Source organism: Myxocyprinus asiaticus, chromosome 44, assembly GCF_019703515.2.
Source record: "Myxocyprinus asiaticus isolate MX2 ecotype Aquarium Trade chromosome 44, UBuf_Myxa_2, whole genome shotgun sequence".
In the NCBI taxonomy this organism is placed as follows: Eukaryota; Metazoa; Chordata; class Actinopteri; order Cypriniformes; family Catostomidae; genus Myxocyprinus; species Myxocyprinus asiaticus.
This window is the reverse complement of record NC_059387.1, coordinates 14,384,256-14,406,669: the sequence shown is the minus strand read 5'-3', so window position 1 is coordinate 14,406,669 and position 22,414 is coordinate 14,384,256. Positions and strand designations below refer to the sequence as shown.

Genomic DNA, 22,414 nt, shown 5'->3' with positions numbered 1-22,414 from the left:
ATGAGTCAACAGAAATGTTTGAATACTAAAAAATAAAGTGATATTCTGTTGGCAGTTGTGTTATATTCGTGGATGAATGGAGGGATGTTTGCACGAACTGATTGATACACTAAGAATTTGGAAGAATGGCGTAATAGATGGACAAAAACTTGGTTGGATGAAAGATGAATTGGTAGTTGGATGGGTGTAAAATCAGGTCTCTAACCAGGCTGTCTCTGTAGCTCTCAGCTTTAGTGATGGCTTCCTCTATCGCCTCCTCTGCAACACGTAGAGCGACGGTGAGCGTCTCTGCCATGCTGTGACCTATATACACACACAAACAAACATATAATTATAGAGCATTGTCTTTTAATTTCTATGAAACATGGCTGCACAATAAATGAGGGTGTAGTTTTGTTTGTGTGAGTGTTAATCTTCATAGCAATTCATAGACATTTCGAGTGCAGCTGTGATTACAGTAATTGAACGAACACTCGACGGTCAAGAGCCCTTGTTCTTCATGCCAACAGGTAATGCAATTTCCTTGAGTGTAGGGTTATTATAGTCTTGTTTTATTTTTTATTTTTATTTCATATGGTTTTTTGAATTTTAATTATGCTTTAGTTAGTTTCAATCGTGCATAAACAGTTTCTTTTTGTTTTTATTTTTTGACTAATGACTAAATGACAATTTTGAGGTTTTTGATTTATTTTAGGTTTTCATCCCTTTCATTATTCTGGTGTAATCAATTTCAGATTGACCTGCCTCTAAACATTATTTACAGAAAGCAAACTGTGGTAGGTTGTTTTACATCAGGGGTCCCCAAACTTTTTGCTGCCAGAGTCAGGTCACTCTGCTACGTTTTCATTGGGGCCGAACTGAGCCTAATGTATTTTTGTCACAGAGATTATTCTTCTGCTTTTATTACATGGATTAATTTTACAATTAAAATCCATTCACAGAACATGATTTTAATATTGGTAACTTTATTGTATTTCAAGTTTGGAAAAAAGTGTAATTATCATTTATTATACCACGGGTCTGTTGAATGCTTGATTCTGATTGGTTCATGGACATTCTAAGGTGTGCAATTATTTTTCAAGGAAACGCACGGTTAAAAAGTAGTTCCAGGTCTTGACCGTATAACGGTTCCATATCACTTCGGCAAATTATTTTAGTTATTTCAAAGAGCCGTACAAGCTATCACAACAAAATAACCAGTTAAAACAAAGTCATTGGTTAAAGTAAATCGGTTAAGAACATCAAACAATGTCTAAAATATCCTACATTTATTTAAAAAGAGCCCTCACGCTCCCTCGTCTCCCCCGCACTTACACAAGCAAGAGTGCGATATGGCCCTACATCAGCACTGCTGTGATTTGGCCACAGGCCAAGTGCCGTAGGTAATCACAGCAGTGCTGATTTAGGGCCATATAGCATGATTGCGAGTGTGATATTGTTATATACAACAGTTCAATGAAAAGTCAATTTGAAAAAAATTAGGAAAAACTGAGTACGGTCATAAAAACGCATTTGTGCATGGAACTTCTTTCTTACGCGACGGATCAGAATCTGCCGTTGCTGGTTCAAACCAAATGATGCGTCCAAGCCTTCGTTAGTAATTCAAAAATGTCACTTCAGAAATAGTATCATGGCTTGTGCTGTTTCTACCAAGTTATTGGATAAACAAGGATGGATGGATGTGTGTGTGTGTGTGTGTGAGAGAGAGAGAGAGAGAGAGAGTGTGCATCACCTGTTGCCATTCCCAAGCAGAGATGCTGTCAGCTGTCTGAAGATCAGATTTCTCAGTAGAAAAATAGCCATCCAAGTGGGGGTATTTCTCCCTATTTCGCAGTAGCCGGTGCATGAGAGTCATTCACTATAGAAACTGCAGTCTCCTCCGCCATTATGAACAGTATGTCCTCCCCAATGTGAAAAGTCCGGTAAGAGGTAAGCACCTTGAGTTTGTGTAATTAATATTTGTGTAAATAACTATTGTGTCTCTCAGCTGTGATGAGCTGTAATGCTGAAGTTGTTCGTTTAAAGCCGTTTAAAGCTATTTCCTAGCTTTAGTAGTGTAGTAGTAATACGAGCGATCACGTAGTGCTGTTGTATGTAAACACTGACTGACACTGACTTACTTCACGTCACCTAACTGGCTCATATTACACACAAAAATGATCTTTTGCCACCACCTGCTGGCTAACATATGTAATGTCAAAAAATGACATGTAAAGAGACACATATACAGTAGCTCTGAACACATCTGCACTGCTCTTACACTTTAGAACAGCACGAACAAAAGCAGAGTGATACACACAGTGAAGCGTCTGGGTGATGATGGTGTGAGACCATCAGTACTCATGGAATATCTCTCATCCAATCAGATTCGAGGACCGGAACTAACTGTTGTATATTATCTGAGATATCTGTGGGAAAAACCCTCGTGCCCCCCCACCCCCCATCTCTCTCTCACACACACACACACACACACACACACACACACACACACACACACACACACACACACTCGTGGACACACATTATACGCGTAATGCACACACTTTAGGACCAAACATACTCGTGAGAGAAAAAAGTCGTCATGTAAGCGCACGATGAAAAAAGGTTTATAACAGGAATATGGTGGCACATATCTTGGCGAAAGCTGCAACAAAAAAGGTAATCCCAGAAGCGATCCCTCTCATTTTCTGAGTTTCTCTCTTTTGATCCCTCAAATACAAACTCACACACACATGCACAAACGCACTACCTTATTACTCCAGTATGTCCTCGAATAAAGCAGCGCAATCCTCCATTTCTAATTCTAACGTCACGTTTTCGAATTAGCATTGAAGGCTCAGACTGTATTAAAGTAAGACACTCAATCTGTGGCAGAAGAAAGTAGTTCCTCTCATAAGAGCATTTTAGGGATGAAAACCAGAAAATGTCTTGAGATAATACCATGAACGATGACTTAAATTGTGGTAACCGTGGTATAAGCGAAATAATTGACTCTGGCCTGTTGATTTGTTGAAAAATAATGCACACCCGAGGTGCAACGATAACTCCATGTATTACCACCTTGGGTGTGCATTATTTTTCAACAATTCAACGGTCTGTCGTCAATTATTCCTTACTTAAAATTTGTGTCTTAACAATTCTACAAAGATCCTTCAGCACTGGAGTGTGTTTAAGCATCATAAGCATTTCCCCACAAATGACAACAAAGCATATCTATAATATTGTGAACTAACTCTAAAATAATTATGAGCTTCAATAAAGTCTGTATGACATTGTAATAAGTTGTTTATCATAATTCATCAGGCTCATTTTCTTGTTGAACGAGATTGCCGAATAGAATAAACAACTTGCCTCCTCCTCTCGTTTAGTTGTTCAGTAGATCCTCGCTAGTGATGATTGATTCATGCATTTCGTTCATGAACAAGTGTACCAGTATGTTCGTTTCCTTCATAAATGAGATGTCTTAATCTCATTCAAACTCAAACGACTGACTCGAACTTCAGTGAAGGGGCGTATTCAGCGTGAGAAACCAATTATATACTCCTTAACAGCCTGCACTCGAATGCTTTTGGCTCACGCTATAGTCAGTCTTACAGGCATGAAATGCCACCACAGCAGTCTCACGCTTCCAGTGCGGGTCGGTCAAAACGTGTGACAGACATGGTTCCGCAGGCCGATCAAAACATTTCAGAGGTCCGTATTTGGCCCACGGTCCATAGTTTGGGAACCCCTGTTTTACATATTGATTGTAAATTGATCGATACATACACAGTACAATGATACGAATTTCTTACCAAGTATTTTTGTCTTGTCATTAAAGGAAAATACATTTTATTCAAAGGAAGAGCAAGTATATTTTTCTTACCCCATTGACAAATACTTTTTTCTTGTTTTGAAGCATAAACCTTACTTAATTTGTTTAGATTTCTTTGAAAACAAGACCTGATATCTTGTCATTTAGCTTTTCAAGTAAATGTATGTTGGTCTTTGGATGCTTAGATATTTTTATTGGAAGACAAGACAAAAGTGTTCACGTTTTCTAGGGAATTACTGCACGAATGGTTTACTTATAGTTGTCTCTGCATATTAAACAGGGATAGGAGAAAGTATTTCATCATCAAAAAATTTACACACTTAAAAAAACATTAAGAAACACATATAACTGGCATTTATATACACTGAGAGTCTAAAAATTATGATGAGGACAGCAGAGGATTGATTAAACCTTTTAAATGGACTAAACACATTGAAATATTGGTTGAAATGTAACACATGTACAGTGAGCAGAGGTGTATTGATTTATCATGTTACCTTCACTCTGCCTGTAGAGCGTGGAGTCACTGCCGTCACAAACACTGCCATTTTCAACACTGCCTTCATGAGCACTGACCTCTGACAAAAAAATAAAATAAATAAATAAATAAAACAGAGAGAGAGAGAGAGAGAGAGAGAGAGAGAGAGAGAGAGAGAGAGAGGAGAGAGAGAAAGACAAACATAAATGAGTAAGTCATACTGATAAAAACAAGTGTCCTTCCTCAAAACATTCAGGGTTTAAAGTGGCTGGGGGGCTGATCTAAAATTCCCCCCTCTCCATTCCTCTTTAAATGTCAAAGTTTCATGCTTCCTTATATTCTGGGAAAGATTTAGAGCATGACATTATGGGATGTAATGATCTTTTATATTTTCAGGCTTGTAATGTACTGACAAAGGATCAATATATTGCTGATAAGGCTGATGAGAAATGTCTGAGACAAAACATCATGAGGATTCCAGGGATCACACTGTGTGTGTGTAGATAGTTGGAAATAAATACAAATTTCTCCCCAAATCTGAGCTAAATCTGATAAAACGTAATAAATAATGAAAGAAAATAATAATAGAATAAATAAAATAAAAAAATTGCTAAATGTTTTAAGCGGTTGTTAGGATTAGTCTGTAGACAATATATCATTTAAAAAATATATATTTTTATATATTTTTCAATATATATAAATTATATAAATCTAAATTTAAATGTAATAATATACATTTCTTTTATTGATTGATTGACAGCTCTAAATGCATTACATACAGTACTATGCCAAAAAATTAGGCAGTTGTGAAAAATGTTGAATAGTGAGGATATTTTCAAAAGAAATGCCATAATTATTTTTTATTTATCAATTAAAAGGTAAGTTCACCCAAAAATGAAAATTCTCTCATCATTTACTCACCCTCATACCATCCCAGATGTGTATGACTTTCTTTCATCTGTTGAACTCATATGAAGAGTTTTAGAGGAATTTCTCAGCTCTTTTGGTCCATACAATGCAAGTGAATGGGTGCCAAAATGTTGAAGCTCCAAAAATCACATAAATCAGTATAAAAGTAATCCATATGACTCCAGTGGTTAAATAGTTAAATCTATGTCTTCAGAAGTTATATGATAGGTGTGAGTGAGAAACAGACCAATATTTAAGTCCATTTTTACTATAAATTCTCCTCCCTGCTCAGTCAATTTCCACTTTAACTTTCCCATTCTTCTTCTTGTGTTTATGGTGATTCACATTTTTCATGCATATCACCCCCTGCTGGGCAGGGAGAAGAATTTATAGCAAAAAAGGACTTAAATATTGATTTGTTTCTCAACCACACCTATCACATCGCTTCAGAAAATATGGATTAAAACACTTGAGTCGTATGGATTACTTTTATAATGCCTTTATGTGCTTTTTGGAGAGTCAAAATTTTGGCACACATTTACTAGCATTGTATGGACCTACAGAGCTGGGCACTAACAAGAACATCACACCTTACTTCCTAGCAGCCAGAGTGAAACAGACCACAGGATATTATCCTCAGAAATTATATCAACTCATGAGCTGAGTTCACTGCTTTCCACCCACACTAATGCATTTAAAGGGAGTCTGGCTCAAAGCTTAGGGACTGTCACTCACACACCACGTCTATAAAATAGCTTTCAATTTAGAAACACTGTGAATTCAAATGAGTTAATTTAGCGAATGACAGTTCATATCCATGCATGCACACATCCTCACACACGCACATGCCGCAACACCAAAAAAACAAAACAAATTTACACAGATTGTCTTCGATTGGTTTTATATAAAGCTGAATATAATTATAATAGACTAACTTAGTAACAGTAGCTGTGTACAAACACACAAACCACAAAAATAAACATATTGGTGTAACCCATTCAAAGCATTTTTTTAAGCAAATACATACGCATCACACTTTCACTATTTCTATGTACATTACTCTCCCTCTCTCTTATTTATAAGCACACACACAGTGTTTTAGGGTATGAATGAGTCATATTCCCTACAGCTCACAGACACTTCACAAGCATACACACACATCAAGGTCACTGACTCACTGGGTTATCTCAGGATACACACACACACACACACACACACACACACACAAACTAACCGAGCTAAAACATTCACATCCATTCACTTATTTGCCAGATCCTAAACATGCACAGAGCGCTTGATACTAAAAGACCTGTGCAAAGGAGATGCTCTACAGAAAGCTTGAGGTTACCACAACACATTTTTATGGATATTTTAGGGATTTCAACAGAATATTGGTCTACAGGAAGAAACAGAACACAAACAAAAGCTAATTTACAATTGGGGATACAGTCATTCCGCCACTTTATTCCGTTTGGTGGCGCTAGTGATGCTGAAATTAAATGCTTTAGCTTTAAGGCATTTTTAGACTAGGGGACCTATTTTAAGAGAGCTAGCGCTAAAAGCAGCAAAAAATCCAAAACAACCACATCCCGTAAAATCCAAACATTCTACCCTCTCCAGCTTCTTCCACCAGCCTCTTCTGCAAATACTTAATAAATTACTCTATGACAACAGGTGAAAAAATATTAATACAAATAAGATCATAAATACAATTGTAAATATAAACAAGGACATAATTTGATGTTTCACTGTATTTTCAGAGTTTGGACTTGAACTTTTTCCACCTGCTGGTGGAATCTCCAAACAGCAAATGTAGGAACTGAGTTTAGTCTTTGCACTGAAAACAGATGTGCTCCTAAATCGTCAGCACAATGACCTCAGTTCTCAATAAATTGCACTTTATTGACATGCAATACACCCACAGTTTGCGTGCATCCACCCACAGATAGCGCAAACACTCCCACCCACGCCCAGTTGTGATTTGCGCCGGAAAATGAAATCACTGAGCTGGTGAGTTATGGTGTAGTGTGTTGCAGGCCGGTTGTAGTGGGTCGCTCCAGTCCAGAAAATCCAGGGCCACTTTTTAGTCCCAGTCTGCCCTGTTTACAATGCTTCATGGGATTGAAGTTCCACATTAAAAACGTTAAGTACATTGTCTTGTAACTTTGTTTTTTTGTCTGATTTTCAAATACTGGTAACAAGGTTCCATTTATTAACAACATTAGCTAACATGAACAATTAAAATATATATATATATATATATATATATATATATATATATATATATATATTTTTTTTTGCAGCATTTATTATCTTTTTTAATGATAATAAAGCATTAATAAATCATTTATAAATAATAAATGCTGTAAAAGTATTTTTCATTGTTAGTTCATGTTAGCTAATGTTGTTAACAAATGGAAAATTATTGTATAGTGTTACCCAAATACTCGTTTGTTATCACATTATTTTAGTGTCCCTGTTACAGTGTAATTACACAAGTGAGTACAGAGTACTAAATAATTTAATAACATGGAACAACATGTATATGTAATTAAGTTATGGAACAGCATGTACTTACACATTGTAATTATTTAAGTGTAATAGACATGTATTATTACATGTGTGTAACAGGCCAGTCTTACTACATACCTATTTGTGTAATAGGAAGATCTTGTTACATGCATGGAACAGACAAATCTTAAATTATTTTAAGATTATTACCTTTTGTACATGTGATTTCCACATAAATTCTAAGCAGCACTGGTCTATTGTGTGTATGGGCATAAGTCAGGTTCTCAAAACTGTTTTTTACTGTATAACTGTTGCATTTTGTTCCAAGTAGAAAATATATCTGAAGAAAAAATACACACACACACACACACACACACACACACACACACACACACTCACACACACACACACACACACAATTACTGATATTAGGCAAATAGTCCTACACTGAAATTCCACCAGCCTGTCAGTCTAGAGACAGAGAATCAAAAATAATAACATGTTAGCACACTATTACACAGCAGAATGCAAGTAATGGCTTCATACTCACTCTTTTTAAAAAGTAATCAAGTGTTATGCCCCATAAAGTGTGTCAAGATGCATTTAAGTGTATGTTTTTCAGTCTCCTCTGGCATTGACTGAATTCACTATACAAGTACGGTAATAAACACTGAAATATCAAAGTAAAGCATTAAAAAGAATAATACACTAAGTTATGTGATCATGACTGTACTTAAGTATACTTCATGTGTAACTACATACCTTAACAAGCTGTACTTAAATTTAAATTAACTCACTAGTATATCGCTGAATACATGCAATAGCTTAATTATAAAATTAAAATTACTCAATATTACATAGTATTAATCACTGTAAAATAAAGTGTATATAGACTGTACTTAAGTGTACTTCATGTGTAACTACATACCTTAAAAAGCTGAGCTTAAGTTTAAATTAACTCACTTGTACACAGCTGAATACATGTAATAGCTTCATAATTACATTATAATTACTCAATATTACATAGTATTAATCACTGTAAAATAAAGTGTATATAGACTGTACTTAAGTGTACTTCATGTGTAACTGCACACATTAACAAGCTATGCATACATTTAAATGAGCTCTCTAGTACACAGCTGAATACATGTAATAGCTTCATAATTACTGTCTGAATACAGAAAAGTGATAGCAAAGGAACGCAAATAGAAAAAAGACACATTTCAAGTGTCCTATTAAATTGAGGGACTCACTGTTTGCTTTTCAGAAATCCGTTAAGGCTGCAAAGTCTAAACATTTCTCAGAGATCATTACAAAAAATTGTCATAGACTTAAAATCTTTTTTTCTACCATAAATTCTGTTATTAATCCATCTGTAAATGTCTCTCCTGAGACATCAGTTTCTCTCCATGAAAGTTTTCTTAATTTTTTTGTTGACAAGATCACTGTTATGATATAACAGATCTCACCTTCTGTTTATGACCTGTCCGAGACTCCAAACTGCCCTGCTTCATGGAGTGAGTTTGAATCTATCTCACTCCAGACCCTCAAAGAAATTATTGAACATTTAAAGCCCACCTTTTGTCCTCAAAATGTTATTCCCTCATGCTTCCTTAAACAAATCTTTGACACCGTTGGGCCCGGTCTTCTGACTATCATCAATAAGTGTCTTAGAACTGGAACTGTACCTGATTACCTTAAACTTGCTAGTTAAACCCTAGTTAATTTCAGACCCATTTCTAATTTGCCTTTTATATCTAAAATTTAGGAGAAAGTGGTATTAATCCAACTACAGACCTTTTTGAGCACTAACTCCATACATTTCAGTAGTTCGCAAGTTAATGTAATCCTGTAGTTAGGATAGTGTAAACGAGTTTGTCTCGCTGTCCCTGGAGGAGGGCTCGAGGCTCGAGACTTAACCCGAGCTCGAATACCCCCCTGGACTCATAGAGTTATTGATGAGTTGATGGAGGAGATGGGGTGGATGGAGGGATGCCAGAAGAATCGTCGCCACCATGGAGGTAAGCAGCTGTTTATATATGCTTACTCTGGCGATGAGATTGGTCGGATTAAATGAACATGCTCCTCCCGAACTTTGTTATGAAACTCCATGAAATATTCCAGTCTGGCTTTAAAACACTTCACAGTACCAAATCTGCTCTATTAAGAGTTTCAAATAATATCTTATTAGCGGCGGATTCTGGGGACTCTATGGCTTTGGTTCTTTTAGATCTTACCTCAGCGTTCGATATGGTTGATCACAATATACTTATCTCCCACTTGGAGCTCTGTGCTGGTATTCATGTTACAGTTCTAAAATGGTTTCGGTCCTATCTAACCAATAGAAGGTTGTCTGTCTGTCTTGGTCAGTCTACATCCTCTGCAGCGCATTTCTTTTGTGGTGTGCCACAGGGCTCAATTCTTGCCCCCATTTTTTTTTCACTATATATGCTTCCTATGGGCTCTATTCTTAATAAATATGGAGTGTTTCTTCACTGCTATGCTAACGACACCCAAATCTATCTTCCACTGAAGCGTAATGACAAATATGCCCTAGAGCCGCTATTAACCTGCCTAAAGGAATTAAAATCATGGCTGACACAATTTTGTTTTTTTATTTGAATGCAAACAAAACTGAAGTTATTTTGTTTGGACATGAAGACTGTAAAAATGTATGTAATTTTTAATTATACTACATCATGCGTGAAGAATTTAGGCTTCTTGTTGATTGAGTTTCTTTCATTTATGACTTTTAACGAAAGTAAAACCTTTTCTTTCCATGAGGAACTTTGAAAAAGTGATTCATGCCTTTATTTCGTCATTCTTAGATTACTGTAACTCCCTCTATATTGGAGTAAATCAATCATCTCTCTCTTGTCTTCAAATGGTCCAAAACGCTGCAGCCAGACTTCTGAAGGGCAGATGCAAATAGGAACACATCACTCCAATTTTAGCTTCACTGCAGTGGTTGCCGGTTAGATACAGAATTGATTTTAAAATTCTATTATTTGTTTTTAAATCATTAAATAACCAGGCGCCACAATATCTCTCCGATTTATTGCACCCACACAATCCGTCTAGAACTCTTAGATCTGGGGATCTCGGATTGCTCTCTGTTTCCAGATCCAGACTGAAGCAAAGAAGTGATCGTGCTAAGCTGGAACAGCCTGACGGTACATTTCAGAATTGCTCCATTTCTATCCATTTTTTTTTTTGTAATTAACATTTTTTAATAAATCATACACTAGCAATGAAATGTAAACATTATATATATATATATATATATATAAATCAACATTTAAAATAAAACAAAATCTTGGGTAGGCCTATCCCTCCTTTGTCTATCAGCCTATGTAACTTATTAAAATGCAATCTGGGATGTTTACCATTCCAAATGAAGGACTTCGTTATGCTATCAAATTCCTTTAAATAAGAGAGGGGGACATCTACAGGGAGAGATTGTAGCAGGTAGTTAAATTTTGGAATACAAAATCCAAAATTTTAATAACATTAACCTTCCCAATCATCGATAAATGTAATGAAGCCCACCTGCTCACATCGCTCGAAAACATTTTTATTAAAGGGTAAAAATTAACACTAAATAAATCAGACAAATTTGCTGGGAATAAAATCCCCAAATACTTAATGCCCTGTTTGGGCCATTGGAAGGCGCCCGGCTAAAAAGCCGTTACTGGGCAGTATGCTGTACAGAGCCAAAGCTTCGGATTTAGACCAATTGACTTTGTATCCTGAGAACTTGGAAAAGGAATTAATAATTCTGTGGAGGCAAGGCATAGATCTAGTAGGTTCAGAGACAAATAATAAAATATCATCTGCGTAAAGCAGAAGCTTTTGCGCCAAACCTCCCACAACCACCCCTGGAAAATCATCCTCCTTTCCTATCGCGGCTGCTAATGGTTCCAGGGCAAGACAGAACAATAATGGGAAAAGAGGGCAGCCCTGCCGAGTGCCCCTATTCAGAGTAAAATAATCTGAAATTAATCCATTTGTTTGTACCGCTGCTACAGGGTGTCTGTAAAGTAACTTAATCCAACCAATAAATGTACTCCCGAATTTCCAAAATCTTAAAAAGATTATCCCATTCTACCATATCAAACGCCTTTTTGGCATCAAGTGAGATGGCAGCGATCGGAGATCGATCATTCGCTACTGACCACATGATATTGATGAGACACTTGATGTTATCAGAAGAGCTATGGCCCCGAATAAATCCCACCTGATCTATATGTATAAGTGATGTCATAACTTTACTTCATCGATTAGCCAAAATTTTTGACAATATTTTTACATCTAGTTGGATCAGGGAGATTGGATGGTAACTTTTACACTCGCTTGGATCTTTGTCCTGTTTAAGAATCAGACTGATCCGGGCTTGTGTCATGGTTGGAGGAAGCTTTCCATTCTTTAATGATTCAGTATAAACTTCTAACAAAAGTGGAGCCAGTTCTGTAGCATAAGATCTAAAAAAATTTGCGGCAAAACCATCTGGCCCCGGAGCCTTGCCAGTAGGTAGGGACTTAATTACCTCGTCAAGCTCCTCCAGGGTTATCTCAGAATCAAGAGAGTTTTTTGCTTATTCGTCAGTTTAAGAAGATCTAATGGTTCCACAAAGTTTCTAATATCTTCATCAATAGACGAAGACGTGGAACTATAAAGAATTCTTTAAAGACATTATTAATATCACTAGCTGAAGTAAAAATTTCACCACCAGCAGATTTCACTGAGAGAATGATAGAAAAAGACCCTCTCTAGCCAAAAGCTTCCCTGCTTTGTCACTCGATTCAAAGTATGACTGTCTTGCCCTGAATAACCAAAACTCCACTTTCCGCGACAAAATAGTATTATATCTATATTTCAATCGGGTCAATTCTCTGAGGCCATCAGCTGACATACAGCACTTCAGCTCTGCCTCTGCACTTTTAATATTTCCTTCCAACTCCACAAGTTCTCGTGCTTTGGATTTTTTGATGAATGAAGCATACTGATCCGACCCCTAAGAACTGCCTTAAGTGCCTCCCAAGCCACGCCCACAGAGGATACTGAGGACCAGTTGGTCTCCATATAAACATTGATTTCAGTCTTTAACATTTGTTGGAAATCAGGATTTTGCAAAAGGGACACATTAAGGCACCAACTATATGATTTCTTTTTCTCTATATGTGGCAACACCTCTAAACTCACCAGGGCGTGATCTGAGATTAAATGTTTCCAATTGAGCAATCAACAACAGATGAAATGAGGGATTTGCATATAAAAAAAAAATCTATTCTAGAATAAATCTTATGGACTGATGAAAAAAATGTATAGTCCCTACCAGATGGGTTCAAAAGTCTCCAAATATCCATAAGACCAAGATTTTTACACATCCTGTGAAGCGTCAGTGTTGCTCTAGGGGGTTTACACATTTTTGCTTCACTGTGATCAAGGACTGAGTCCATCAAAAGATTAAAGTCTTCTCCCAATATTATATCATGAGGGGTGCCAGCAGTTTGCAACATCCCTTCAAGATCTATAAAAAAGCCTTGATCATCAGTGTTAGGTGCGTATATATGAGCCAAAATCAACCTTTGCCCTTGAATTTCAGCTAAAACTATAATTACTCTTCCTAATTTATCTTTAATCTGTTTGAGACATTTGAATTGTGAATGTTTATTTACCAATATAATGACTCCCTTGCTCTTACTTGAGCCAGTACTAAAAAAAATGTTCACCCCATATCTTCCCAAATCTTTCAGCTTCCTGCGGGGAGAGATGTGTTTCTTGAAGAAACACTACATCATATTTCTTACGTTTAAGAAAAGTAATAACTTTTCTTCTTTTTATGGGGTGCCCCAACCCATTTACATTCCATGTGGAGAGAGATAGTACACTCATATTAACATTTGACATTTTGATATAATAGACAAAATAAATTGTGTGTCAAAAACAAAATTATACAGACCACATTCCCCATTAGTGAAACAAACAAACCACCGAACTTCCCCCCGAACAAAACAAACAGAAAAAAGAATAACGTGCACATTAACCCCACGCACGACAGCGCCAACCGGCGACAATCCCTCTAAACTCAAAAGGTCCATGTATGCCCACAAGCCCCCATGACAACTTTGCCATCAGATTGCGCAATTTTGCCTCACAAATTTGTGAGAAAATTTAACTGATTGCGTTTCTCTCTTGTCGAGTTCACAAAGTCCGGGAACAAGAAAATATTATGGTTCTTCCAAGAAAGCTTCCCTTTGCTCCTCGCCTGGCGCAACACAAGATCTTTATCGGATGATCTCAGAAATCTGGCCAGAATCGGTCGGGGCCTGTCTCCCTCAACAAATCTGTGAGCTGGGACTTTGTGAGCACGCTCGATTTCCAGCTTGTGGCCTGTTATGTCGAGCAGACTCTGGAAAAGCTTGTCTAGGAATTTCACCATATCTCTGCCCTCCTCATGCTCAGGAATTCCAACAATTCGAACGTTATTCCTGCGGCTTCTATTCTCAAGATCTTCAAGCTTTTCAAGGAGATGTTCCAAATCAACTTTGGTCGCGGGCGGATTAGCAGTTAATTCCCTCTCCAAAGATTCAAAAAAATGTATTCAACTCTCAACATCAGTCACTCTTGTAACTAGCTCAGAGAATTTTGTTTCCATCACCGTAATCGATCAACGTATTACAGCGAGATCCTCCAAGTCAGCAAGAATCTTCGTCAACATCACCGATATGTTGGACAACTGACGCTGGATCTCCTCTCCCACCGCACCATCCAAATCGAGTCCCCGGTCTGTAGGCCTGTCAGGGCTTTCGTCCTGAACACGTAAGTGTCTTTTAATGTCTCCAGCAAATGTGTAACTGGGTGTATCAAAATTCACCAGATTATAACATGAAAATAATCAAAAATTTAGCAAAGTGCGCAGAGCTCGTCGCTCACACGTCTGCCCCTTGCATGGCGTCACATAACCTCTCCATTTCTATCCATTTTTAAATCTATGCTTAAAACCTATCCATTTTCATTGGCTTTTAACCTTGAATCCTTTGTTTTGGTGTGTTTGATTTTATTTTTTTATTTTTTATTTTTTTCACTTTTCTTTTTCCTGGTTGGTTTTTTATTGTCTATTTTATCTGCTTTTCTCATGCATGATATTGTACAGCACTTGTACAAAATGTGCTTTAAAAATAAACTTGACATTACATTAAAATTACACAATATTGCATTGTATTAATCACTGTAAAATAAAGTGTAACTAGACAGTTTTTAAGCACACTTCATGTGTAACTAAATACTTTAACAAGCTGTGCTTACGTTTAAATTAACTCACTAGTACATCACTAAATACATGTAATAGCTTCATAATTACATTAAAATTACATAATATTGCATAGTATTAATCACTGTAAAATAAAGTGTAACTAGACAGAACTTAAGCACACTTCATGTGTAACAATATACTTTAACAAGCTGTGCTTAAGTTTAAATTAACTCACTGTTATACAGCTCAATAGATGCTAATACAATATTTAAGTGTATGATTAAAATTACGATTACGAAACCTACATTAAAACATTTCAAATGAATTAACTTTTATCCTGCAAACCACACCTCTGATTGATTTCACTTACACTATTTTTTTTTTGCAGTCATTTAATAAGCTTAATATTGTCTTCTTTGTTGTGAGGTCTTCCATCTAATATTGTGTCTAATGATTTGTATATGTCATCTTTTTTTATTTTTTATTTTTTTATTTTTTCCTTTTTCATCCATTTTGGAATGCCCAATTCCCAATGCACTTTTAAGTCCTCGTGGTCACGTAGTGATTCACCTCAATCCGGGTGGCGGAGGATGAATCCCAGCTGCCTCCGCGTCTGAGACCGCCAACCTGCGCATCTTATCACGTAGCTTGTTGAGCGCGTTGCCACGAGACATAGCACCTGTGGAAGCTTCACGCCATCCACCTCGGTATCCATGCTCAACTCACCACACGCCCCACCGAGAACGAACCACATTATAGCGACCACGAGGAGGTTACCCCATGTGGCTCCACCCTCCCTAGCAACCGGGCCAATTTGGTTGCTTAGGAGACCTTGCTGGAGTCACTCAGCACGCCCTGGGATTCTAACTAGCTAGCTAGCGAACTCCAGGGGTGGTAGCTGGCATCTTTTACCACTGAGCTACCCAGGCCCCCTGTATAATGTCATCTTTAAATTTTCGCTGGTGCGGTTTTTAGCCACTTTATTTTGGCACCGATGCCTCACTGAACCACTTTATTACGTGAAAAAAAAAAATAAATAAAAAAAAAATAAAAGGGTACGTTATGGAAGTACTGCTGGATTTTTGCTTATAGATAAACTTGTAAAAAACGGTTGAAATGTGGACTGAAAAAATTAAGGTTTGTTAAATGCACTGATCTGACTGTATAAATAGATTGCATTATAGTTAATGTACTGTAATGTCAGAATCCTGCTAGTCTTTCAAACTCCTAACTACTAGCAACAGGAGAAGAAAACTTAATTCTGTTTTTGAAATCACAAACTGTGTAAAAACGATTAAATATGGAAGCCTGTTTCTGCCACATTAAAAAAAAAAAAAAATAAATAAAAAAGTCCAGCACAAAAGTCATTATTCAGAGATAATATCACAATATTTAGAGACAATATCTAATTATTTTGAGCCAATCTCATTATTATGAGATAATATCTCAATATTTTGAACATTTTAAGTAGTCTATCCAGAACAATCAAGTGCAGCACGCAAAGACAGCCATAGCTCTTGCCATAGCAGCAATCCCGCGCACCGGAAGGGAAAAGGTATTCTACCCCCTAACTGTTGTTAGGGTTATATATATATATATATATATATATACTCGAGGTGGCCACTTCAAAAAAGCAATACCCCTGAATACTAACTCAATAATTTGAAATATTATGTCATTATTTTGAAATGGTTATCTTGGAATAATGCAATATTATCTCAATGTTGAGATATTATATCTAAATTTTGAGATATTTTCTCAAAATAATGAAATATTATCTCAAAATGCTCTCTCTCCAGAGCCCGTTCCTGCCCAGCGGAGGCGAGGAGTCCCGCCACCGAGGCCAGTTCCCCGTGCGTGGGGGTCGGTACCCCCAGCAGCTACGGTGCCCCGCTGCTCTCCCCCATGCTCACTGGAATTAGAGACTTCAGACATTAGGTTTCAGACATAATCTAGCTTTCCCTCTCTCTGGACGGACGCTCGACCACGCCCCCGCTGCCATACATGGTTTTACCATTATTTAATAGTTAATAAGTGACAATAATTCATGTTGTCCTTCCAATATTTTTGTTGAATATGACTGTCACAGTCTGTCTCCCTCATGTTTCCTAGGACTCTTATTTTGAAGTGTTTTTCCAGACTACATTTCCCAGTATGCACTGCCCTCATCACTGCCATCTGTTCCTGATTGTTCTCACCTGTTTTCCATTCCCTCATTAGCTTTTGTATGTATAAATACCCTCTAGTTTAGTTCCTTCTTTTTCAGTTCTTGTTTGTTGTTGTTTTGAGTTCCCGTTTGTTGTTTGACTGTCATCATTTTTATTAAACATGAGGGAGACAGACTGTGACATAACCCCCCCTTTAATGGGCAACTCCTGGTGCCCCAAAGATGGCTGAGGAGGGCAGGAAGATACTGGTGAGGAAGGGGACCCAGAAGATGACAAGATGGCCAGGGAGGTGACCCCAGGGTAAGGATTGGGTCCGGAGGGGGGCCACCTCAGGGTAGAGACTGGGTCAGGAGGTCTGGGAGGCGGCCTCAGGGCAGGGACTGAGTCGGGAGGTCTGGGAGGCTCGACGAGAGCTGGCAGCGACTGGGGAATGACCTCCATGGTCGTGAGCACGGGCAGAGACAGGGCAACGACCTCCGTGGTCGTGAGCACGGGCAGAGACTGGGGAATGACCTCCGTGTTCATGAGCACGGGCAGAGACTGGGGAGAAGGTGTCCTTTTCCTTCTCCTCCTTTTCCGGACAGCTGGTAGCGTAGTTACGGGAGCGGGCAAGGTCACAGGCATTGGCTCTGGGACGGTTCAGGCTACAGGCATGAGTGCTGGCTCGTTGGCCATGGCAGGGGCTGCCTCGTTGGCCGTGGCAGGCATGGGCGCCAGCTTGTAGGCCGTGACAGTCTTGGAGCAAGGAGCCATGGCAGGCTTGGAGCAAGGATCCGTGGCAGGCTTGGAGCAAGACTGGGGAACGACCTCCATGGTCGTGAGCACGGGCAGTGACTGGGGAATGACCTCCGTGGTCGTGAGCACGGGCAGAGACTGGGGAGAAGGTGTCCTTTTCCTTCTCCTCCTTTTCAGGACAGTTGGGAGCATAGTTACAGGAGCGGGCAAGGCCACAGGCATTGGCTCTGGGACGGTTCAGGCTACAGGCATGAGTGCTGGCTCATCTCCCAGGCCTCCTGACCCTGTTCCCACTCTGTGGCCACCTCCCAGGCCTCCCAACTCTATCCCAGCCCTGAGGCCGCCTCCCAGACCTCCCGACCCAGTCCCTGCCCTGAGGCCACCTCCCAGACCTCCTGACCCAGTCTCTACCCTGAGGTGGCCCCCCTCCGGACCCAATCCTTACCCTGGGGTCACCTCCCTGGCCATCTTGTCATCTTCTGGGTCCCCTTCCTCACCAGTATCTTCCTGCCCTCCTCAGCCATCTTTGGGGCGCCAGGAGTTGCCCATTAAAGGGGGGGGGGGGTTATGTCACAGTCTGTCTCCCTCATGTTTTCTAGGACTCTTATTTTGAAGTGTTTTTCCAGACTACATTTCCCAGTATGCACTGCCCTCATCACTGCCATCTGTTCCTGATTGTTCTCACCTGTTTTCCATTCCCTCATTAGCTTTTGTATGTATAAATACCCTCTAGTTTAGTTCCTTCTTTTTCAGTTCTTGTTTGTTGTTGTTTTGAGTTCCCGTTTGTTGTTTGACTGTCATCATTTTTATTAAAGCCTGCACATAGATCCTACATCTCCTGTCTCATCTCAGCAGTCATTCGTTACAATGACAAACAAGTCTGTTTCATTTTTTTTTTCTTAAAAAAATGCTTTTTATTATGCTGTTTATTACTTTATTTTGTCTAGATGTTTTACTTTTTGGTATATGTTTTATTTTAATTATGATTTGATGATAAATTCTCATTACAGTAATTTTAGAAGCATAAATTAAAAGCAGCACAACATACACTACCAAGATGTATGAATATCTGACCATTTAAATTATATATAATTATTTTGTGCATTACTGTAGAATAAGATAAGACACAATTATCATGAAAGTGTAAACATTATTAAAGGTCTTTAAAAAAGTTCATATTGTTTGTGCTAAATATATACAGTACATATGTGCATGTGTATATCTGCCATGCCCAACACAGTAGCCTGTTTTAAGCTTAATTTCAAAACTGTTGTGTGGATAATTATTCTGAAGGTGGCAAATACACAGAACAGAACATTGGAGGTGTAATGAGACTGGCAGATGATATAAAAGTGGCCATTGAAGAAGATTCTTATCAGACTGACAAAAGATTTTTTATTGGTAACTTAAATGTATTTTGTTGTATTCTGTCTTGATTCTGAGAATGTACATTTATTTATTTATTTATAATCATAGATAAAACCAGCTCCATGGAGCTGTAGTGCCAAAATGAATGGTTAATGGAAAAAAAAAATATTAAAGAAAATACTAAGTGGTAAACACATAGCTTTCAATGAGAAACCTTTGCCGTCATTGTGATGTTATAATAAAGGTTTTATATTCTTAAATACATTTGTGCATGTCTCGTTCATTAATGTTCATGTCATGCCAGGCAGGTCGATGTATGAGTACACTTAAATATTGTATTATCATCTATTGAGCTGTATAATAGTGAGTTAATTTAAATTTAGAGTAAGCACAGCTTTTTGAGGTATGTAGTTACACATAAAGTACACTTAAGTACAGTATAGATACACTTTATTTTACAGTGATTAATACTATGTAATATTGAGTAATATTAATGTAATTATGAAGCTATTACATGTAACAAGATTTGTCTGTTCCATGTACGTAACAAGATCTTCCTATTACACAAATAGGTATGTAACAAGGCTAGCCTGTTACACACATGTAATAATACTTGTCTATTACACCTACGTAATTACAATGTGTAAGTACATGTTGTTCCATAACTTAATTACATATATATGTTGTTTCCTGTTATTACATTATTTAGTACTCTGTACTTACTTGGGTAATTACACTGTAACTGTCTTAAGGTTAAGCGCAGTGTGGAAAGCCCAACTGAGGAATCAAACCAAGTGTGAAACAGTATATGGACTAATCAGTTGATTTGGTATATGAAAATATCTGCCAAGAAAATAAATGTAAATCACAAGCTTTTTCATTAAATATATCAAATAAAACTGTGTTGCCATGCTGTGAACACTATCATGATATGTTCAAATGAATCAATGTTGGTGCGGCTATCCTTATGAGGACTCTCCACAGACATAATTATTTTTATACTGTACGAACTATAGATTCTATCCCATAACCCTACCCCTAAACCTAACCCTCACAAAAACTTTCTGCATTTTTACATTTTCAAAAAAACATAGTTTAGTATGTTTTTTTTAAGCTATTTGATTTATGGGGACACTAGAAATGTCCTCATAAACCACATTTATAGCATGATACACTTGTAATTACCAGTTTGTAACCTAAAAAAAATTTCCTCGTAAACCATCCAAACCCGCTCACACAAACCCGCCCACACACACACACACACTCTCTCTCTCTTTCTCTTTTAATCCCCTCCCATATATATATATATATATATATATATATATATATATATATATATGTGTGTGTGTGTGTGTGTGTGTGTGTGTGTGTGTATGTAAATGTGTGTATGTGTATATACAGTGCATCCGGAAAGTATTCACAGCGCTTCACTTTTTCCACATTTTGTTATGTTACAGCCTTATTCCAAAATGGATTAAATTCATTATTTTCCTCAAAATTCTACAAACAATACCCCATAATGACAACGTGAAAGAAGTTTGTTTGAAATCTTTGCAAATTTATAAAAAAAATAAATAAATATAATAAAATAAATCACATGTACATAAGTATTCACAGCCTTTGCTCAATACTTTGTTGAAGCACCTTTGGCACCAATTACAGCCTCAAGTCTTTTTGAGTATGATGCTACAAGCTTGGCATACCTATTTTTGGGCAGTTTCTCCCATTCTTCTTTGCAGGACCTCTCAAGCTCCATCAGGTTGGATGGGGAGCGTCGGTGCACAGCCATTTTCAGATCTCTCCAGAGATGTTCAATCGGGTTCAAGTCTGGGCTCTGGCTGGGCCACTCAAGGACATTCACAGAGTTGTCCCATAGCCGCTCCTTTGTTATCTTGGCTGTGTGCTTAGGGTCGTTGTCCTGTTGGAAGATGAACCTTCGCCCCAGTCTGAGGTCCAGCGCGCTCTGGAGTAGGTTTTAATCAAGGATGTCTCTGTACATTGCTGCATTCATCTTTCCCTCGATCCTGACTAGTCTCCCAGTTCCTGCCGCTGAAAAACATCCCCACAGCATGATGCTGCCACCACCATGCTTCACTGTAGGGATAGTATTGGCCAGGTGATGATAGGTGCCCGGTTTCCTCCAGACATGACGCTTGCCATTCAGGCCAAAGAGTTCAATCTTTGTTTCTCACAGTCTGAGAGTCCTTCAGGTGCCTTTTGGTAAACTCCAGGCGGGCTGTCATGTGCCTTTTACTGAGGAGTGGCTTCCGTCTGGCCACTCTACCATACAGGCCTGATTGGTGGAATGCTGCAGAGATGGTTGTTCTTCTGGAAGTTTCTCCTCTCTCCACAGAGAAACGTTGACGCTCTGTCAGAGTGAACATCGGGTTCTTGGTCACCTCCCTGACTAAGGCCCTTTTCCCCCGATTGCTCAGTTTGGCCAGGCGGCCAGCTCTAGGAAGAGTCCTGGTGGTTCAAAACTTCTTCCATTTACGGATGATGGAGGCCACTGTGCTCATTGGGACCTTCAATGCTGCAGAACTTTTTCTGTACCATTCCCCAGATCTGTGCCATGATACAATCCTGTCTCGGAGGTCTACAGACAATTCCTTGGACTTCATGGCTTGGTTTGTGCTCTGACATGCACTGTTAACTGTGGGACCTTATATAGACAGGTGTGTGCCTTTCCAAATCATGTCCAATCAACTGAATTTACCACAGGTGGACTCCAATCAAGTTGTAGAAACATCTCAAGGATAATCAGTGGAAACAGGATGCACCTGAGCTCAATTTTGAGTGTCATGGCAAAGGCTGTGAATACTTATGTACATGTGATATTTTTTCGTTTTTTATTTGTAATAAATTTGCAAAGATTTCAAACAAACTTCTTTCATGTTGTCATTATGGGGTATTGTTTGTAGAATTTTGAGGAAAATAATGAATTTAATCAATTTTGGAATAAGGCTGTAACATAACAAAATGTGGAAAAAGTGAAGTGCTGTGAATACTTTCCAGATGCCCTGTATATATATGTATATGTGTGTGTGTGTGTGTGTGTGTGTGTGTGTATATATATATATATATATACATACATACATATGTGTGTGTGTGTGTGTGCATGTGTGTGTGTGTATGTATGTATGTAGAGAGAGAGAGAGAGAGAGAGTAAGAGAGAT

At 38.2% G+C, this 22,414-nt stretch overlaps 1 protein-coding gene across 3 annotated transcripts in view; it reads right to left on the bottom strand.

Moving 5' to 3' along the window:
* The window catches only part of LOC127434721 (rab effector MyRIP-like), a 190,719-nt gene that overhangs the window by 26,698 nt on the left and 141,607 nt on the right, over positions 1-22,414 (bottom strand). For all 3 annotated transcript variants that reach the window (XM_051687646.1, XM_051687648.1, XM_051687647.1), the window contains exons 4-5: positions 4,312-4,392; positions 206-303 (exon numbers count right to left, since the gene is read on the bottom strand). In XM_051687646.1, coding sequence (XP_051543606.1) covers positions 206-303; positions 4,312-4,392 — 179 coding nt within the window. The remainder of the gene's footprint in view (positions 1-205; positions 304-4,311; positions 4,393-22,414) is intronic.